Source organism: Emys orbicularis, chromosome 24 (assembly GCF_028017835.1).
Source record: "Emys orbicularis isolate rEmyOrb1 chromosome 24, rEmyOrb1.hap1, whole genome shotgun sequence".
In the NCBI taxonomy this organism is placed as follows: Eukaryota; Metazoa; Chordata; order Testudines; family Emydidae; genus Emys; species Emys orbicularis.
This window is the reverse complement of record NC_088706.1, coordinates 3047467-3066628: the sequence shown is the minus strand read 5'-3', so window position 1 is coordinate 3066628 and position 19162 is coordinate 3047467. Positions and strand designations below refer to the sequence as shown.

At 48.2% G+C, this 19162-nt stretch overlaps 1 protein-coding gene across 1 annotated transcript in view; it reads right to left on the bottom strand.

The window, feature by feature from the left end:
- Positions 1–1463: 1463 nt before the first annotated feature.
- The window catches only part of LOC135894084 (excitatory amino acid transporter 5-like), a 94473-nt gene continuing 76774 nt past the window's right edge, over positions 1464–19162 (bottom strand). The window contains exons 9-11 of the mRNA XM_065422105.1: positions 17662–17796; positions 1719–1818; positions 1464–1601 (exon numbers count right to left, since the gene is read on the bottom strand). Of these exons, the coding sequence (XP_065278177.1) occupies positions 1464–1601; positions 1719–1818; positions 17662–17796 (373 nt within the window). The remainder of the gene's footprint in view (positions 1602–1718; positions 1819–17661; positions 17797–19162) is intronic.

Sequence of the window (19162 nt, the reverse complement as noted above, 5' to 3'; positions counted from 1 at the left end):
GTTTTAAATTGTTACGTACTGCAAGGAACAGGCGCTTGCATCCATAGACCCCATGCAGCTCCACAGTCTCTCAGGGTCTGATCCAACCACATTGAAGTTAATGGGAGCCTTTCCACTGACCTCAAAGAGAGTCCGATCAGGCCCTTGTGGAATTCACTGAGTGGTTCCTTCTAGGGAATGCAAAATAAATGAATGGGAGTTTGAGAGAGGCAGCGCTTTGTTATATGGGAGTGGTAATGATACAGTGGGGTGGGGGAGAATGACATTTCCAAAAGGATATAAACTCACTCATGATTTTTTTTCCCCACAAAACCAGACTTGATATATTAAGGCTACCTTTGGAACAACATTCAAAACAGGGCCAGGTCCTCAGCTGGGAAATCAGTATAATTTTATTGGGATCTGGCCCATAACTCACTGATTGGGAAAAATGATGTGGGGAGGGGTTGGTTAATATGACATGTTTTATACTTGAAGAGGAAGATTGATTCATAAATAAAATATATTCAAAAGCACTGTTTTAATGCTTGATCATATTTTAAAAGAAAACATTTAAAGCCAGATACAATTGTATTTTCCATTTCCTTTTCATGCCTGCATGCAGTTTCCAGTTGCTTGCATTTAGTTCAAATTTATCATGAAGAAACCAAAGATGATTTTGATTCTTGTATTCCACTCTCATCATGCAAATTTTGCCATTCATTCCCAAATCTTGTGTTTAGTACCTGCATCTTCACCACACTAGATGGAGCAGTTATTGACAGAGCCCCAAATGGTTGTTGGGAACCTTATCAAGTGAAAAAATTGGAACATTTCCAAACAACTCTGCTACTAAATTCTGTGTCCGAAGATGTCCAAACAGCCTGTTCCTTGAAGACAAAATTAGATTTGGAATGACAGGCAGAAAGTCTGCTTGAAATCTCCATTTTTAGAAAATATAAAATCTCACTATAAAAATTTTTACCAACAACCATTTAAAAATAAGACGGTCAAAAAATGATCAGTATAATACACATAATGCAAACTGACCAGCAATTGCTAACAGACAATGGGCGAAGGTGACACAGCTCTGCCTTTTCTCAGCCCCTTTTTAAAACAACCAGCTAAGGTTCTCCTCTAATAACTGTCCATTCCTCTGTTCTGGGGGGGGGGGAAATTGTGTTGAGAAACTAGTGGCATGAAACCTTTAAAAATCTGTTGTTTTGGACTGTCAAGACAACAACGTCATAGCTGTAGCCTCTCGGGTTCAAGCCGCAAGCAGTTGGCACTGCTGCTTCTTATTTAACTTCTGGCCAGTACAGTTATGCTGCGGTAGGTCTTTGGAGCCTCCCAAACACCGCCATAGAAAATAATGGATTTTTCTGCCTTCTTTGTGCACAGTCAGGTCCACATCTACACCCAGAGTAGATTGGCAACGTTTTAGCACCGGAATCCCCTTCCTGGGGATGAAAATGCTGTGGCCATTACACCTGGCAGATACTGTAATTAACTCCTGTTCGTTCGGACAACGTTTCGACAATCATTTCCATCACGTGGTCTTTGGGCTGGAGAAGGGAGTTCTCTGCAGAAGAAAGCTTCTCTGTGTCGCTCACTGGATCTTGCTGCAAAAACAAGAAAGATTTGCTCTTAATTCTACTCCCTGACCTGCCCACAGTTTCTGTATTTGATTTTTGCTCCGGCACCCCTCTCTTTTTTTCCTCCCAAATGGATATACGTACTTTCTCTGGCTTCGGGGCAAAATCTTTCTGGCAGACGTGTGCTATGATGCCCGCAGCAAGTGCGTCACCCAGGACATTGGTCATTGTTCTAAGTCGATCTCTAGAAGAAAAAAGAGCAGTGAGAGCCAGCTAGCTTTGGTGAAAGTGCCGGTGGTGACAGATATTGGGAAGATTAATCTGATTTCCCCTGTAAGAACACAAGCAAAATAAATAACCTCTTGCATTTCCATACTACCTTTTTATCCCAAAGAGATCCCAAAGTGCTTTAAATATATACACTCACAGTACACTGATTTGCTTCACCTGACATTGCCAGGCAACTGCCTCTGGAGTAAAATGCAACAGCTATTCAAAAGGACAAGGTCAGGTCATTGAGCCCTACATTTTTGATTTACCAAACTGTGAATTCAAAAAAGTTACAAAATCTAAAATTTTATAGATTTTATAACAATTTTACTTATAAAAGTAGAAGTAGATAGTACCTTAGCATATGTATTGATGGGACTACTACTGGAATACTGTATTCACTTTTGGTGTCCACACTCTAAAGAGGATGTTGAAAACAGGATTCAGAGAAAAGCTACAAGAATGATTTGAGGTCTCAAAAACACTTTACAATGCAAGAGTTGGGTAAAACGCCCCCTAAATAGATAAAGCTCCTTAAAATGCCTCGGATTTTTAGGAGTGCAATTCCCATTGAAAGATTTCTGCTCCTAAATCCTTTAAACTAAGGCCTAGTCTACACTGCACGGTTATGTCAACACAAGACAGTTTATGTAGACCTCCCTATGGATGTGTCTACACTTAAATTTCACTTTTACTGACGTAACTGCCCCACTACACCAACTGAATAGCACCACCTCCCCAAGCAGCATAGATTCAGGGTGGATGTAGTTAGGTCGATGCAGTATCCGCGTAGACACTACGTTACTTACATCAACTGTTCTTGGCCTCCAGGAGCTGTCCCACAATGCCTCACATTCGCTGCCTAAGGGTCATGGGGACAAGAAGCTGCCCCTCCCTTTAAAAACTCCACACATTTTTGAAATTCCTTTTCCTGATTGCCCGGCTTGATGAGCACACCTAGCCTCTCTCCACTGGTGAGTGTAACTGCCCAGCTGACCATGCCCGGCTACATGCTGCAGATGTGCTCCTGCCTGGAGTACACAGGAGGTATTGGATCTCCTGAGCCTGTGGGGAGAAGAGGCTCTGCAAGCCCAGCTCCACTCCAGTCATAGAAATGTGACCCTTAAGAGCAGATTGCTCAGGGACAGCAGGAGAAGAGCTACAAGGGGGACCAGCGGCAGTGCCTCCTGAAAGCCAAGGACCTGGGGCAGGCATACCAGAAGGCAAGAGAGTGCAACAACCGATATGGTGCGGAGTTGCAGACCTGCCACTCTTACAAAGCGCTGCATGCCATCCTTGGTGGAGACCTCACCATGACCTCCGAGAGCCCTGTCAGTACTTTAAAGGAGCCCAAGTCACAGACCCCTGCCGTGAACAGTGAGGAGGAGGTGGAGGAGGAATATGGGGACCAGGCAACCGGGGGATCTAGCTGCCCAGTGAGCCAGGACATGTTTTTGACTCCACCAGCCAGTCCCGACAGTCCAGCTCAGGGAAGCCTGATGCAGGGGAAGGAACCTCTGGTAAATATGCTATTTTCTTTGAAAATCCAGGGATGGAAACCCCAAAGTAGCAGGACACATCTGTTAATTTACTTTTTTTTACTTGTGCTAGAAGAAGTAGTGAAACAACCAAGAGAGGGGCCACATGGAGCAGTTTGTTTATGTGCCCCGAATCCTTTGGAGAAATCTCAATGAAACTTTGATGGAGGTATTCTGCAATCCTCTACCGAAGGTTTCTGGGAAGGGCTGCCTTCTTTTTTCTGCTGCGGTAGGACACTTTACCACGCCACTTAGCAATTACTTCAGCAGACAACCATTGCAGAGCACAGGCTAGCAGCATACCATAGAATCATAGAAGATTGGGGTTGGAAGAGACCTCAGGAGGTCATCTAGGCCAATCCCCTGCTCAAAGCAGGACCAGTTCCCAACTAAATCATCCCAGCCAGGGCTTTGTTAAACCAGGCCTTAAAAACCTCTAAGGCCTGGTCTACACTGGTGGGGGGGGATCGATCTAAGATACGCAACTTCAGCTACGAGAATAATGTAGCTGAAGTCGACGTATCTTAGATCGACTTAGAATCACTTCGCATCCTCGCGGCACGGGATCGATGGCTGCCGCTCCCCCGTCGACTTTGCTTCCGCCTCTCACCGAACTAGAGTTCAGCAGTCGATGGGAGAGCGATCAGGGATCGATTTATCGTGTCTACACTACACGCGATAAATCGATCCCCGATAGATCGATCGCTATCCAATCCGGCGGGTAGTAGACGTACCTTAAGTATGGAGATTCCACCTCCTCCCTAGGTAACCCATTCCAGTGCTTCACCACCCTCCTAGTGAAAGTGTTTCCTAATATCCATCCTAGACCTCCCCCACTGCAACTTGAGACCATTGCTCCTTCTTCTGTCATCTGCCACCACTGAGAACAGCCAAGCTCCATCCCCTTTGGAACCCCCCTTCAGGTAGTTGAAGGCTGCTATCAAATCCCCCTCGCTCTTCTCTTCTGCGGACTAAACAAGCCCAGTTCCCTCAGCCTCTCCTTGTAAGTGATGTGTCCCAGCCCCCTAATCACTTTTGTTGCCTTCTGCTGGACTCTCTCCAATTTGTCCACATCCTTTCTGTAGTGAGGGGCCCAAAACTGTACGTAATACTCCAGATGTGGCCTCACCAGTGCCGAATAGAGGGGAATAATCACTTCCCTCGATCTGCTGGCAATGCTCCTACTAATGCAGCCCAATATGCCGTTGGCCTTCTTGGCAACAAGGGCACACTGCTGACTCATATCCAGCTTCTCATCCACTGTAATTCCCAGGTCCTTTTCTGCAGAACTGCTGCTTAGCCAGTCAGTCCCCAGCCTGTAGCAGTGCATGGGATTCTTCCGTCCAAAGTGCAGGACTCTGCACTTGTCCTTGTTGAACCTCATCAGATTTCTTTTGGCCCAATCCTCCAAGTTGTCTAGGTCACTCTGGACCCTATCCCTACCCTCCAGCGTATCTACCTCCCCCCCCACAGCTTAGTGTCATCTGCAAACTTGCTGAGGGTGCAATTAATCCCATCCTCCAGATCATTAATAAAGATGTTGAACAAAACTGGCCCCAGGACCGACCCCTGGGGCACTCCGCTTGATACCGGCTGCCAACTAGACATCGAACTGTTGATCACTACCCGTTGAGACCAACAATCTGGCCAGCTTTCTATCCACTTTATAGTCCATTCATCCAATCCATACTTCTTTAACTTGCTGGTAAGAACACCGTGGGAGACTGTATCAAAAGCTTTACTAAAGTCAAAATATATCATGTCCGCTGCTTTCCCCATATCCATAGAGCCAGTTATCTCATCATAGAAGGCAATCAGATTGGTCAGGCATGACTTGCCCTTGGTGAATCCATGTTGACTGTTCCTGATCACCTTCCTCTCTTCCAAGTGCTTCAAAGTGGTTTCCTTCAGGACCTGCTCCATGAATTTCCCAGGGACCGAGGTGAGGCTGACCGGTCTGTAGTTCCCCGGCTTCTCCTTCTTCCCTTTTTTAAGAAGGGCCTGGGTGGCTTCAGGATGCAAACAGCAGCTGTGCTCTCTGCCTCAGTTACCCTCAGGAGTGAGATACCAGCTAAAATCACCCCTGCCTGTGGAAAGCGGTGCTAGTATTCAGTCTCATTGCCCCATACACACATACTCATGCTTGTGAGCTATCCCCCCCTCATTTCCCTTACCTCCTCCCCCCCCCCGAGGGCCATATTCATAATGGCAGGTGCTGTGAGTGGGGCTGGGCTCTGTCAAGCCCAAGCAGATGTGAGAATGTACTGCTTACAACATTTGGGGAGCAAGGGAAGGGGGTTCAGTACAGTAACTCCTCACTTAACATCCTCCTGCTTAACTTTGTTTGGTGGCGCTTGGGACTTTCTGGGAGGGAGGGGGAGGAGCAGGGAAGCACCACGTCTCCTCTCCTGCCCCTCCCTCCCTCACAGAAAGTCTTAAGCGCCACCAAACAGCTGTTTGGCGGCGCTTAGGACTTTCGGGGGCGGGGGAGGAGCGGGGATGCGGCATGTTGTGGAGGAGGGTGGGAAGAGGTGGGCCTGGAGTGGAGCAGGGACAGGAAGTGGCGGGCCTGGAGCATCCCCCGGCAAAGTCGGCGCCTGTTCTTCGGGGAAGCTGCTACTATTGCTGTGAAGGTGCTTCCTAGCATCCTTGCCTGCAGCAGGCTGTGCCCGTGTGAGGTAAGCCAGGGGCCGTTCCCAACCACAGTACAGTACTGTACAGTATATAATGCCTTTTGTCTGCCCCCCAAAAATTTCCTTGGAACCTAGCCCCCCGCATTTACATTAAATTTTATGGGGAAATTGGATTAGTTTAACATCGTTTCACTTAAAGTTGCATTTTTCAGGAACGTAACTACAACGTCAAGTGAGGAGTTACTGTATCCTAAGTTTCTATTTCCATTGTGAATACACTAACAATGGTACCTCTCGATGTTGAATCTGCAGCTGCTGCCATTGTGGCCTTCAGGGTCTCCTCCTCCACACCCGCAGAAAGCCTGAGCCAGATGAGGAGGAGAAAGAAGAGGACTCGGGCTGGCATGTTCCATGGGATCATGCAGGCCTGTGCTGCATCAGAGAATGAGACCAGGGCCTGGAGGATGACCATTTCAGACAGCATGGAGAGGGAAAAGTTGAGAGGAGAAAGGCCCGGGAGTCCAAGCACGAAAAGGAGAGGGGGATATAATGGGGCTTCTCAGGCAGCAAACAGATGCTGCACTGACTCTGGTAACCTGCAGGTATAAGAATCCTGTGCTCGCCTCCCTCTGCAGCCCATAGAGAACTCAGTATCGCCTCCCTTCACCCCCCTCAATATTCCACATGGCATTGGGGTTGCTGCCAGTGTTCCCGCTAATTTTTCCCACCCATGTGCAGGATGAATTTTATGTGTACCAATATGGAGGTGCATATAACAAAATTCATGTGGTGGGGGTGGGGCTGAGGGGTTCCAGTGGGAGGGGGCTGAAGGCTGGGGCAGAGGGTTGGGGTGTAGGGGGTGAGGGCTTGGGCAGGGCCGGGGACGAGGGCCAGAGGGTTGAGTGCAGGGGGTGAGGGCTCCGGCTGGGGGGGTGGGGCCGGGATCAAGGATTTGGGGTGTAGGAGGGTGCTCCGGGGCTACGGTGGGGAGAGAGGACACCCCCCCCCAGCACTCTGTCCCTGCAGCAGCAACTGGGCTGGGATAGGAGAGGTACCTGTCCCTGCTGTGGGAGCTCTAGGGCTGGGGCTGCAGGATGGGTGCCCCTCCCCTGGCTCCAGCAGGTCCGTACCAGGGGAGGGCCGCGGCTGGGTCTGGGCCACTACAGCCATGGCAGGTCCAGGCCGCAGGGTGAGTTGGGGCCGGGGGAGGGGTGCCCCTCCCGTGGCAGGTTGGGGGCTGGGCTAGGTGGGGGCCGCAGCAGGTCCCTGGCCGGGGTCCCTAAGCGCCTGCGTGGTGCTAAGTAGGCTGCTGCGCATCCGCGCAGCTTACAGGGAACGTAGGTCGCTGCACTGCCCCCACCACTCCACCCCAAGGGACGTGAAAGACAATCACAACTACACGTAGACTGACCTGTGAAAGCCATGGTTGGGGTGTGTGTACCTGAAATGGAAATGTTTTGTTCTGTCCCCTTCATAAGTTCTGTCCCCTTCATTTATTAAGTTTCAAAAGGTTTTGTAATTGCCTGGTTCATGTTACAGAATAAAAATCCATTTTTGGAACAAAATTCATCTTTATTAGTTCACAACATGTGCTGTCTGGTGCTGAGCACGTCTGACAAGCACCAATTTCCTGTTACTTCATTTTGTCACAGAAACCATAACCTCGTTCAAGCCTATATTAATAGGTGCATTGGCAATGTTCTATTTCTACACACACACAATCACCACAAGAATCGTACCAGGCTGCAAAAGAGCAAGGCCAGGTAGAGTACACTGCAGCAACACACACTGTTCTGGCTCACTATTAAATGTTCTTTCAAAGTCTTCCTGAGCTACGTAGCTCTGTACTGAACCCTTCTAATAGCCCTTGTGTTCGGCTGTTCAAATTCAGCAGCTCCAGCTCCGCCCCGGTGGAAACTTTCCCCCTTTGATTCACAGGTGATATGCAGGACACAGCAGGCAGCTATCACCATTGGGATCTTTTTTTCACTGAGGTCCAACGTTGTAAGTAAACAACGCCAGTGACCCAAAGGCCCATTCAACTGTTGTTTTGCACCTGCTGAGCTGATAGTTGAAGCATTCCTTGGTGCTGTCAAGATGGCCAGTGTATGGATTCATGAGCCGTGGGAGCAAGGGGTAGGCTGGGTCTCCCAGGATATTGTGATTTCAACATTCCCAATGGTAATCTGCTGGTTGGGAAGGAAAGTCCCTGCTTGCAGCTTTTTGAACAGTCCTGTGTTCTTAAAGATGCTTGCAGCATGCACCTTCCCTGTCCCGCCCACAGTGATGTCAGTAAAGCATCCCCGGTGATCCACCAGCACTTGCATTACCGTAATGTACTCTGTGGCAAGGTGGTCTGGTGTTAAAATAGGGATGTGCATGCCATCTATTGACCCTCCGAAGTTCAGGAAGCCTATTGCTGCAGAACCATCCACTGTGTCCTGCATATTGCCCAGAGTCCTGCATAGCAGGTGGTGTGTAATGGCCTTGCACACTTGCATGACAGTGGCCTCCATGGTGCATTTCCCAACTCCAAGATGATTTCCCACCGACCGGTAGCAATTTGGCATTGCAAATTTCCACAGTGCAATCACCACTCACTTCTTCACTGTCAATGCAGCTCTCATTTTGGTGTCCCTGCGCTGGCGGACTGGGGCAAGTTTGGCGGACAGATCCAGGAATGTGGCTTTGTGCATCCAAAAATTCTGCAGCTACTGCTTGTCATCCCAAACCTGCACAACAATGCGATTCTACCAGTCAGTGCTTGTTTCTCAGGCCCAGAAGCAGTGCTCCACCACTTGCAGCTGCTCTGTGAATGCCACCAACAACCTTGACTTGTTTCTGTCTATGTCCCACAGTGATCTAGCCTTCAAGGAAATGTCATGTTCCCCACAGCTCCTCTTGGGGCTCTGCAAATACACCTCTACCCCAATATAACGCGACCCGATATAACACGAATTCAGATATAACGCGGTAAAGCAGCGCGCCGGGGGGGGGGGGGGCCTGCGCACTCTGGCGGATCAAAGCAAGTTCGATATAATGCGGTTTCACCTATAACACGGTAAGATTTTTTGGCTCCTGAGGACAGCGTTATATCGGGGTAGAGGTGTACTGCAAGATTAGGCACCCTGTGCTTGCAACACTCATGACAATAACGCGGAGCTGTGCAAGCTCCACGTGCTTGTCAGATAGCGGACAGTGAGGCGGGATACATAGGTTTATGGGGGATTTTGAAGAGGTGTGAAATATTACGGGATGCAGATGAAATTATGGGATGGAGAACACTTCATTATGAGAAGTTGACCCCATGCTCCTAGTCACACCTGTGCAACTCGTTTCTGCTTCATGAGGCATTGCAAAAACTTCCCAAAACATCCTGTGTCGCCTGGTGGCAAGTTGCACAGTGGAACACTGAGCCACAGTGCCCTGCACTCGGCATCGATACCAGCGCTTCTGGTGAGGAGGTGTGTGCCGACACAAGGAGCATAGTGCGCACAAGTACAAGCGATGTAATAACTGCGGCTGCTGTATGCCAATGTAACTTAAGTCGACATAATTTTTTGTGTGTAGACATGGCCTAAGGAAGAGATAAGAACATAAGAATGGCCCTACTGGGTCAGACCAAAGGTCCATCTAGCCCAGTATCCTGTCTTCCAACAGTGGCCAATGCCAGGTGCCCTAGAGGGAATGAACAGAACAGGGAATCACCAAGTGATCCATCACCTGTCTGTCGCTCATTCCCAGCTTCTGGCAAACAGAGGCTAGGGAAACCATTCCCTAGCTTATCCTGGCTAATAGCTATAGTTGGACCTATCCTTCATGAATTTATTTAGTTCTTTTTTGAACCCTCTTGTGGTCTTGGCCTTCACAACATCCTCTGGCAAAGGTTGACTGTGCGTTGTGTGAAGAAATATTTCCTTTTATTTATTTTAAGCCTGCCTATTAATTTCATTTGGTGACCCCTAGTTCTTGTGTTATGAGATGTAGTAAACAACACTTCCTTATCTACTTTCTCTACACCAGTCATGATTTTATAGACCTGAATCATATCCCCCCTTAGTCGTCTCTTTTCCAAGCTGAAAAGTCCCCGTCTTATTAATCTCTCCTCATACGGAAGCCGTTCCATACCCCTAATCATTTTTTTTTGCCCTTTTCTGAACCCTTTCCAATTCCAATATATCTTTTTTGAGCTGGGGCAACCACATCTGCACACAGTATTCAAGATGTGGGCGTACCATGGATTTATATAGAGGCAATATATTTTCTGTCTTATTATCTATCCCTTTCTTAATGATTCCCAACATCTGTTCACTTTTTTGACTGCCGCTGCACATTGAGTGGATGTTTTCAGAGAACTATCCACAATGACTCCAAGATCTCTTTTTAGAGTGGTAACAGCTAATTTAGACCCCATCATTGTATATGTATAGTTAGGATTATGCTTTCCAATGTGCATTATTTTGCATTTACCAACATTAAATTTCATCTGCCATTTTGTTGCCCCGTCACCCAGTTTTGTGAGATCCTTTTGGAGCTCTTCGCAGTCCGCCTGGGACTTAACTATCTTTAGTAGTTTTGTATCATCTGCAAATTTTGCCACCTCACTGTTTACTCCTTTTTCCAGATTGTTTATGAATATGTTGAATAGGACTGGGCCCAGTACAGACCCCTGGGGGACACCACTATTTACCGCTCTCCATTCTGAAAACTGACCATTTATTCCTACCCTTTGTTTCCTATCGTTTAGCCAGTTACCAATCCATGAGAGAACCTTCCCTCTTATCCTGTGGCAGCTTACTTTGCATAGGAGGCTTTGGTGAGGGACCTTGTCAAAGGCTTTCTGAAAATCTAAGTACACTATATCCACTGGATCCCCTTGGTCCACATGCTTGTTGACCCCCTCAAAGAATTCTAATAGATTGGTGAGGCATGATTTCCCTTTACTAAAACCATGTTGACTTTTCCTCAACAAATTATGTTCATCTATATGTTTGACAATATTGTTTTTTATTATAGTTTCAACTAGTTTGCCTAGTACTGAAGTCAGGCTTACAGGCCTGTAATTGCTGGGATCACCGCTGGAGCCCTTTTAAAAAATTGGCGTCACATTAGCTATCCTCCAGTCATCTGGTACAGAAGCTGATTTAAATGATAGGTTACAGACTAGAGTTAGTAGTTCTGCAATTTCACATTTGCTATTCTTGGGTGAATCCCATCTGGTCCTGGTGACTTATTGCTGTTTAATTTATCAATTTGTTCCAAAACCACCTCTAATGATACCTCAAGATTTTCAAGAATGCCTGTCATAGAGGAGGCTAAGGGCTAGTCTACACTGGCAAAGCTAAAGCGCTGCTGTGGCAGCGCTTTAACGTGGCTTGTGTGGTCGTGGCAGAGCGCTGGGAGAGAGCTCTTCCAGTGCTCCATGAGGAGCGTAGCTCCCAGCGCTGGGAGCCGGGCTCCCAGCGCTGGGGGACTGTTTACACTGGTACTTTACAGCGCTGAAACTTGCTGCGCTCAGGGGGGTGTTTTTTCACACGCCTGAGCGAGAAAGTTGCAGTGCTGCAAATTGCCAGTGTAGACAAGCTCTAAGTCAAGGGATGACCTGGTCATGGTCTGTACATACTTGAAGAAGGAGAAGATATCTGAGGTCTTGTTTACAGAGGGACACTCGGGAAAATTGAGCTGAATTAACTAAAGGTGTGAATTTAAAGTGGATTAGTTAAACTGCATTAAACACCTGTGTGCATGTTCTTATTCAGAAATAAAGTGGATTTAATTTGATTTAGGCCTGATCTACACGAGGCAATTAGGTCTGTAGAACCGCTCAGGGGTGTGAAAAATCCACAACCCCAAGTGATGCCGTTAAACTGCCCTAACCCATGGTATAGACAGCGCTAGGTCAAGGGGAGAATTCTCGCCCTGGCTACTGCCTCTCGGGGGGGGTGGATTATCTCCGCCGACAGGAGAACCCCTTCTGTGGGTGCAGGTAATAGCCTCAGTGAAGCGTTACAGCAGCCAGCTGGGTGGAAACAAGCCCTACGTTTAATCGAATTAAGTGAAAGCCACTCTAATTCTGAATACGAGTGTCCACCCAGGGGTTTCATGCCATTTAATCCACTTTAAAAATTAATTTGAATTAATTTTTTTGATTCTCTGTGTAGACAAGCCTTGATTCTACAGTGTTCTTTGTCAGAGAGGGGTACAACAAGAGTCAACGGCCGAAAGTTGGATTAGAAAAATTTAAACTGAAAACAGGATGCAAAATGTTGAGTGTAATTTACCATAGGAACAGCTTATCAAGGGATATGGTGGTTTCTCCATCACGTAAAGTCATCGGTCTTGATTTAAAGACTCCAACAGATATGTTCTAATTCACCCACAGGTTTTTGGACTTGAAGCAGAAATTACTGAGTGAAAATCTATGGCTTGAGTTGTGTAGGCAATCAGACTGTGACCATAGTGATCCCTTCTGTACTTAAAACCTCTGAATAAGCGTAATTTCTGCCCTCTCTGTATCTCTGACATGTCTCCTCTTATTTGTTTCCTCTCTAACATATGCAGTCCCATTCCTCTTGGAGTGATTGTCCATCTGGTTTCTAATCTTGGTGCACAAGTGCATGAGATCAGATTCTTTTGGCCAGCAGAGTCCATGGGGGCTGATGTCCTCTCTCATCCCCAGCTAAGGGCACAAAGCAGGTCCAACAGTCCCTCAGGTGCTTTGCCAATACAGAATGCCAGAGTCACTCTAGTAATGGGAAGGAGGGCAGACTGTGGAATCCATGTGGACAAAACATCTGGAAGAATCAGTTACTGTAAGGTAAGCAACCAGTCGTTCTCTGAATAATTCTCCACTCTTTGTGGAGAACAGCTGCCTGTTTGCTTGGAGGTGGATGCTAGGTTAAACAATGACTGTAGGACATCCCTATCAAAGTGGTCATCTGATCTGAAAGCTTCACACTGAGCAGAGATCTTCATTGAGCTGTCTTACAATGATGCCCAGGTTTTTTTCTGAAGTAGTTATAGTTAATTATAGACTTACACAGGCAGTCCCAGAGACTCTGCAGTATTCGAATCACGGAGCCTAATGGTAAATGACAAAAAGACGGGGTGGCAGGTCTGTAGAAATTTTGGTGGTGCCCAGAGGGCCCCCCCCCCAAAACTCCACACCCACCTGCCTAAGGCTCCGGGAGGGAGTTTGGGTCGGGGGATGAGGTCTGGGGTGCAGGCCCTGGGCTGGGGCAGGGGATTGGGGGGCAGGAGGGATGCAGGGTACAGGCTCTGGGAGGGAGTTTGGGTGCAAAAGGGGTGAGAGGTTGGACTCTTGGAGGGAGTTTGGGTGGGGGAGGGGGTCTGGGGGAGCAGGCTCTGGGATGGAGTTTGGGTGCTGGGTGCAGGCTCCGGGCTGGGGCAGGGGGTGGGGATGCAGGAAGGGGTGAGGGGTGCAGGCTCTGGGAGGGAGTTTGGGAATGGGAGGGGATGCGGAGGGAGGGGGTGCAGGCTCTGAGAGGGAGTTTGGAGACGGGAGGGGGGTGTTGGAAAGGGGTGGGGGGTGCAGATTCTGGGAGGGGGATGTGGCGCTTACCTGGGTCTCCTAGGTGAGGCGGGCCGGGCCGGGGGGGGGGGCGGCGCCTCTGCGCGCTGCTACCCTGAGGCGCTGCCCCCGCAGCTTCCTATTGGCCACAGGGAGCAGCGCCGTGGACACAGACCCAACCCACCCGGCCCAGGGGCTGCAGGGAGGGGCCGGCAGCCACGTGGAGTGAGCAGGCAGGAAGCCGCTGAGCTCTGCTGTGCTGCCGGTGGTGGGTGGGGGCCCTGAGTTAAATGGCTCAGGGGACGCGTGGAGGGGAGTGCCCGGGGGCGGAAGGCAGGGCTGAGGGAGAGACATTGCTGGAGCCGGGCCACGGGCCAGGAATATTCCCAGGAATATGGCCCATAGAACTCACCGCCCATGCAAGAAGATTCCCATTGCCCCTCACATGAACTAGTCTGTATAGACTAGAGGTACCAGTAGACAAAGCAGGATCTTTCTATTGGAAGAGACACTTGGGAAGCTGCATCAGTCAGAGATCTCAGCTCGGCAGCCCCATTATGCCCACTGCGGTTTGTCCTCTCCCTTCTGGGCAGCATAGTTTTGTGCTCAGACTTTGTTATTGTGACACGACACACCCCCATATTCACACCCTACACATTATTGTCATAATCTTTGTACAAAATATGCCTTGTGAGGTGGTATTTGAAAATGAATAACTCACTGGTCATTACTATTCTTGTGTGATGTGTGTACGTGATAGGTACGAAGCGTTAAGGACATATGCTGGAATGATAACTCTGTTCAAACCAGGTGTGTCATGGGGAGTTGTTAAACTGGTCTGTCCTAAACAAAGGAATATGTGTTTACCTCAGTTTACATAAAGACAACATGGCATCTACACCAGGCAGGAGAGGGAAGCTTGGTCTGTGTTTTACTTGTCAGAATCCATTTCACAGGTGGGCTGGTCTATAAAGCCAGGGGAGGGGGGCTGAACCTCAAGTGATAAGCAACTGAATCAACGGATTGTGTGCTGCATTACTGTATTATACACATGTTTAGAGTGAGGCCTTCTCTGAAAGTTGAGACACATGTGATTCATATCGTTCTGAAATGTATTAACACTATAAGGAATTATAGATACTCAGTGATATTCGGCTGTGCTGTCTGCCCAGGTAGGAGGGAATGTCACAGCTAACGACCTGTCTCCTATGCAAATTAAGCATGGTAGAATCAAACAATGGAAGCCCCATTTACATAGAAATCATACAGGGGAATGGAAACCTCATAGGAAGGGGGGTGGGGGGGAACTCTTTGGCATCTGTCACTAGACAGACACAAGAGGCCAGAGTTCCTGCAAGCTGAGGAAGATGGGTCCTTCAGTGTGGGGGGACCTGAATATAGGTGAGAAACCTGCTTAGGCAAAGGTCTTTCGCCTAAGGAGACAAGGGAAGCCAGCACCTTGTGCTTTTGTGGATGGTCCTGGCTGAGGGAAAGTCAGCCCTGGCTGGGAAGAAGGACTAGTTAGAGAAACCATCTTGAACAAGCTTGTATCTTGCTAGATTAAGTTTTAGACTTTTAATGTGTGTTTTTGCTTTTATTTGCTTGTAACCCTTTCTGACTTCATTCCTTTTACTGAGTGTCACTTAACCTCTGTCCTATTGTTAATAAATTTGTTTCATTTTACTATAAGCCAGCTCAGTGCAGTGTTAAAAGGGGAGGGTGTATTTACCCGTTAAGTTAATAAGCTGTGATGTGTTTTTGTGTCTTTAGAGGATCAAATGAACCTTGTTTCTCTGAGCTGCCCAGGAAAGGGCTGGCCATTTCAGGACACGAAGTTTGGGGAAGATTCTGCACTGGGAGTGAGTTGGGGTCACCCTGCTGGTTGTAACCAAGCTGGCGGAAGCCAGAGTGGGCGGTGGGGCTCTAGACAGGCTGCTGGCTCAGGGCTGTGCAGCGCGCACACACTAAGCGTGTGACCTGCATGCTGGTCACTGGCTGTGAGAGGCCCAGGCTGGGAGCTACAGCAGCACAGTATTATAAGGCACCCATGGTTGCAGGGCAAGTGGTGGCACGCCACCTCACTGGTCTGGATTGCATCCCAGAACCATAACCCCCTTGACAGTCAGATGGACATAGCGTCAGTCGAGGGCTTTCCAACAATCCGGAGGCCCCAGTGAAGGTTGCCAAAGATGTGAAGTTATCTGTGTTGGTGGCAGAGCCAGCACAAGCGGAGAGAGAGCGTATCTCTGCACTAACTCGGGACTCTGCATCGCAACCGATACACGAATGCTGGGCTGGGCTAGGCTGTACACACGGCCATCCTAGTGCTACAGGGCAGCGGTTAGGAGGGGGAAGAGCTTTGGTGTAAACGTCCTCAGACCAGGGCAATCAGACTGGTGCTCTTAGAGCTCTGCAAGACATACAGGGGAAAATGTGCTGATAGGCACTGCTATGTTGTGTGTGGTTATTTGAACCCAATACTGCTCAAGGAAAGCACACTTCTGTTCAACAGGATGGAAAAGAATCTGCTGTTGAGGAAAACCCTGTACAACACAAACCACCTAAATGGCCAGGTAGGCTGGCTTGCAGGTCAAAAGTATTCCATTAGATGTCTCTACAGGAGGAAATTTTTGACTTAACTGGCCAGCAGGGGACTCGTACCATGGACCTGTTCCCATCGAAAGGAAAGGCCATGTGCCAGCGGTACCACAGCTGGTGGTATTACTAGTTACAGGAACACCTAGCACTGTAGGCTCTTGCTCATAATGGGTTGCTAGTCTGTGGGAACTTCTGTCTGGTTTCTCCTGCTACCTTTTATGTGAAGGAACTAAAAAAGGCAGCTCTCCCCAGGGTCCTCTCTTCCTCAAATCCCAGTATGGCAGTGAAAGACATAGCTCAGTGAGCTGAGATTGTCCAGATGGGCTCAACACCCTCCCTCTACCTGCCTAGACATTCTTCAGAAAGGGCTAGTGGTACATCCAGACCTGGGAGCTCTAGGTGCCTCTGTATGTATGATCAGTAACAGAGCGGAGCACCTCTGACAGGATGACTCAGACAGTGCCTCAATCTCATAAGGAGAGTACCTCCTTTGCGTGCTACCAGGATGGTCCATCCCTGGCATGGTGTAGCGGTAGGGGGACCTCAGCTAGGAGAGCCAAAATTTCAGTGAGCATTTCTTACACGCCCCGTTTACTGAGGGGTTGGCACCTAGTTCCATAAAAATTCACGCCTCTGCTCTTAGTCGCTTATGGGCCTAGTGTCCAAATTTCTTAGGACAGTCTCTTTCCTCCCTTCATTCCCACCATCAGGTTTCTGGTGGCCCTTTGCAGTTTTAACTTGGTATTCAAAAGCCAAGTGATCCCTCCTTTGTACCCTTGTCCTGCTCTGACCTCCAGTTCCTCACACTTAAGGAGGTATTTCTGGTGAATAAGGGAACTAGCAGCCCCGCCCAGCTGATGTTCCACAGCAACAAAGTCATGCTCTGTTCTCCTCCTAGTTTTGTCCCTTCCACTCAAACCAAGGAATTTTCTCTCCCTCGTTCCTGTCCCCACACTAGGAAGGAGAGAATTTGGCATGTTCTCAACCTCAGGCGAGTCTTGAGAACGTACCTACATGGGTCAGACTGTTTTAGGAAGGAAGATTTCCTCTGCGTTCTATTTGAGGGCTCTAGGGAAGGTCTGGAGAGCCCATCATATGCCATCACCAAATGGATCACAACCTGCATTAAAAGAGATACATAGGCCACATTTTCAAAATTGGGCACTGAGCCTGGTGCCTGACTTTCATCAGGACTGAACACCCATGATTCCTATCAAAGTCCATGGAACTTCTAAAATCAGGCCCAAGCTGGGTATCCAAAATGTTGGCCCCATAAATCACTAGCCACTTAAGAAAACTGTGCTTCAGTGATTTCCTCAGGGTGTCCCAAGAAGTCCGTGGCAGAGACAAGAATACAATGCAGAGTTCCTGGTTCCATGCCTTGTTCTGTATCCCCTTAGACTCCAGTCACATCTATTAGAACTACTGTAGCTACATTTGTATAGTCAGAATACTCAGGCGTCACTGTCCTGAAGACTAAAAGCAACAACATAGGATATGGAAAAAAAAATACTTACAAAGCCCAGTCAACTGCAATGATCAGTGTGATGTCATCAGTGGGAAGGCCAACAGAGGTTAGTACAATGACCATTGTAACGAGTCCTGATTGGGGGATTCCCGCTGCACCTATGCTTGCTGCTGTCGCTGTTATGCTGCAGAAATAGAAAGGCCACAGAACCTTTGGCACTTGGAAGGCTCTTAATGGTTTTGATTGTATGGCAAATTAAACGTCAACTCTTCCAATGAAAGATCAGTGCATTCATTACCTAGCCTCACCCCCTCGTGGGCTTTCACATTGCCCTGGCAAGCGCTGTTGGCTAGCTGGGGAACACTCACTCATAAGCCCCTCGGTATTAAGCCTCAGTGTGCCCCCCGATTTATCTGCCTGTCTCAACCAGTGAGCCACCATTGTAGATTACAGAAATATTTCAACATATGTCTGATGTTTCTGTGCACCTAGTGGCTTGTTCCGACCCCTGCAAACTTTCCATATAGCAAAGGTTCCTTGAAAATGTATGTGCAGGCTAGATTGGAAGAAGATTGCCTGTAATTAAGCAAAGTTTTAATACAGATTTTTGTGGCGGATAGCTTTAGGCCCTGTCCTGCTTCCACTGAAGTCAACAGGAATTTCTTGCTATTGACTTCAGTGGCAGTGAGAAAGCGAGAGAGAGAATGTGTCCATCTGTCCATCCATAGGTGACCGCAAACAACACTTTAGCTTCAGCTGAAGCAGTAGAAGCCTGCATTTGTGAAGCAGAAGGATATGTAATTATGGAGAGGTGACAGCCTCTGTACAGCTAAGGTTGCAACCATGGTCTCATTATAAGGCTGACTGTGAATCCCCCTTGTCGATAAAAGAGAAGCCTCTTCTCTTGCTGTCATGTTTCTCAGGTTGTCCGTTGCTAGCTAGAATGAGTTCTGAAATCTTTTCCAGAAGAGTCTAACCTCACTTACTGTACTGCTGGGGCAGTGAATGAGGCAGGTATGGAGTGAATGAGTTCGGTGTGTCTTTCACAGCAGTAGCAGGATGGGGTGTAGCAAATGTGGCAACATTCTGCACGTGGAAGAAGGATGTTCTTGTGGGCGGAGACACAAGAGAACTGAGTTCTAGCCCTTGTTCTGCCACAAACAGCCTGAGGGACGTTGGCCAAAAATTTTCAAAGAAGCTTGGGCTGTATAAGTAGGGGCATTGCCAGCAGATCGAGGAACGTGATCGTTCCCCTTTATTCGACATTAGTGAGGCCTCATCTGGAGTACTGTGTCCAGTTTTGGGCCCCACACTACAAGAAGGATGTGGAAATATTGGAAAGAGTCCAGCGGAGGGCAACAAAAATGATTAGGGGTCTGGAGCACATGACTTATGAGGAGAGGCTGAGGGAACTGGGATTGTTTAGTCTCCAGAAGAGAAGAATGAGGGGGGATTTGATAGCTGCTTTCAACTACCTGAAGGGGGTTCCAAAGAGGATGGAGCTCGTCTGTTCTCAGTGGTGGCAAATGACAGAACAAGGAGCAATGGTC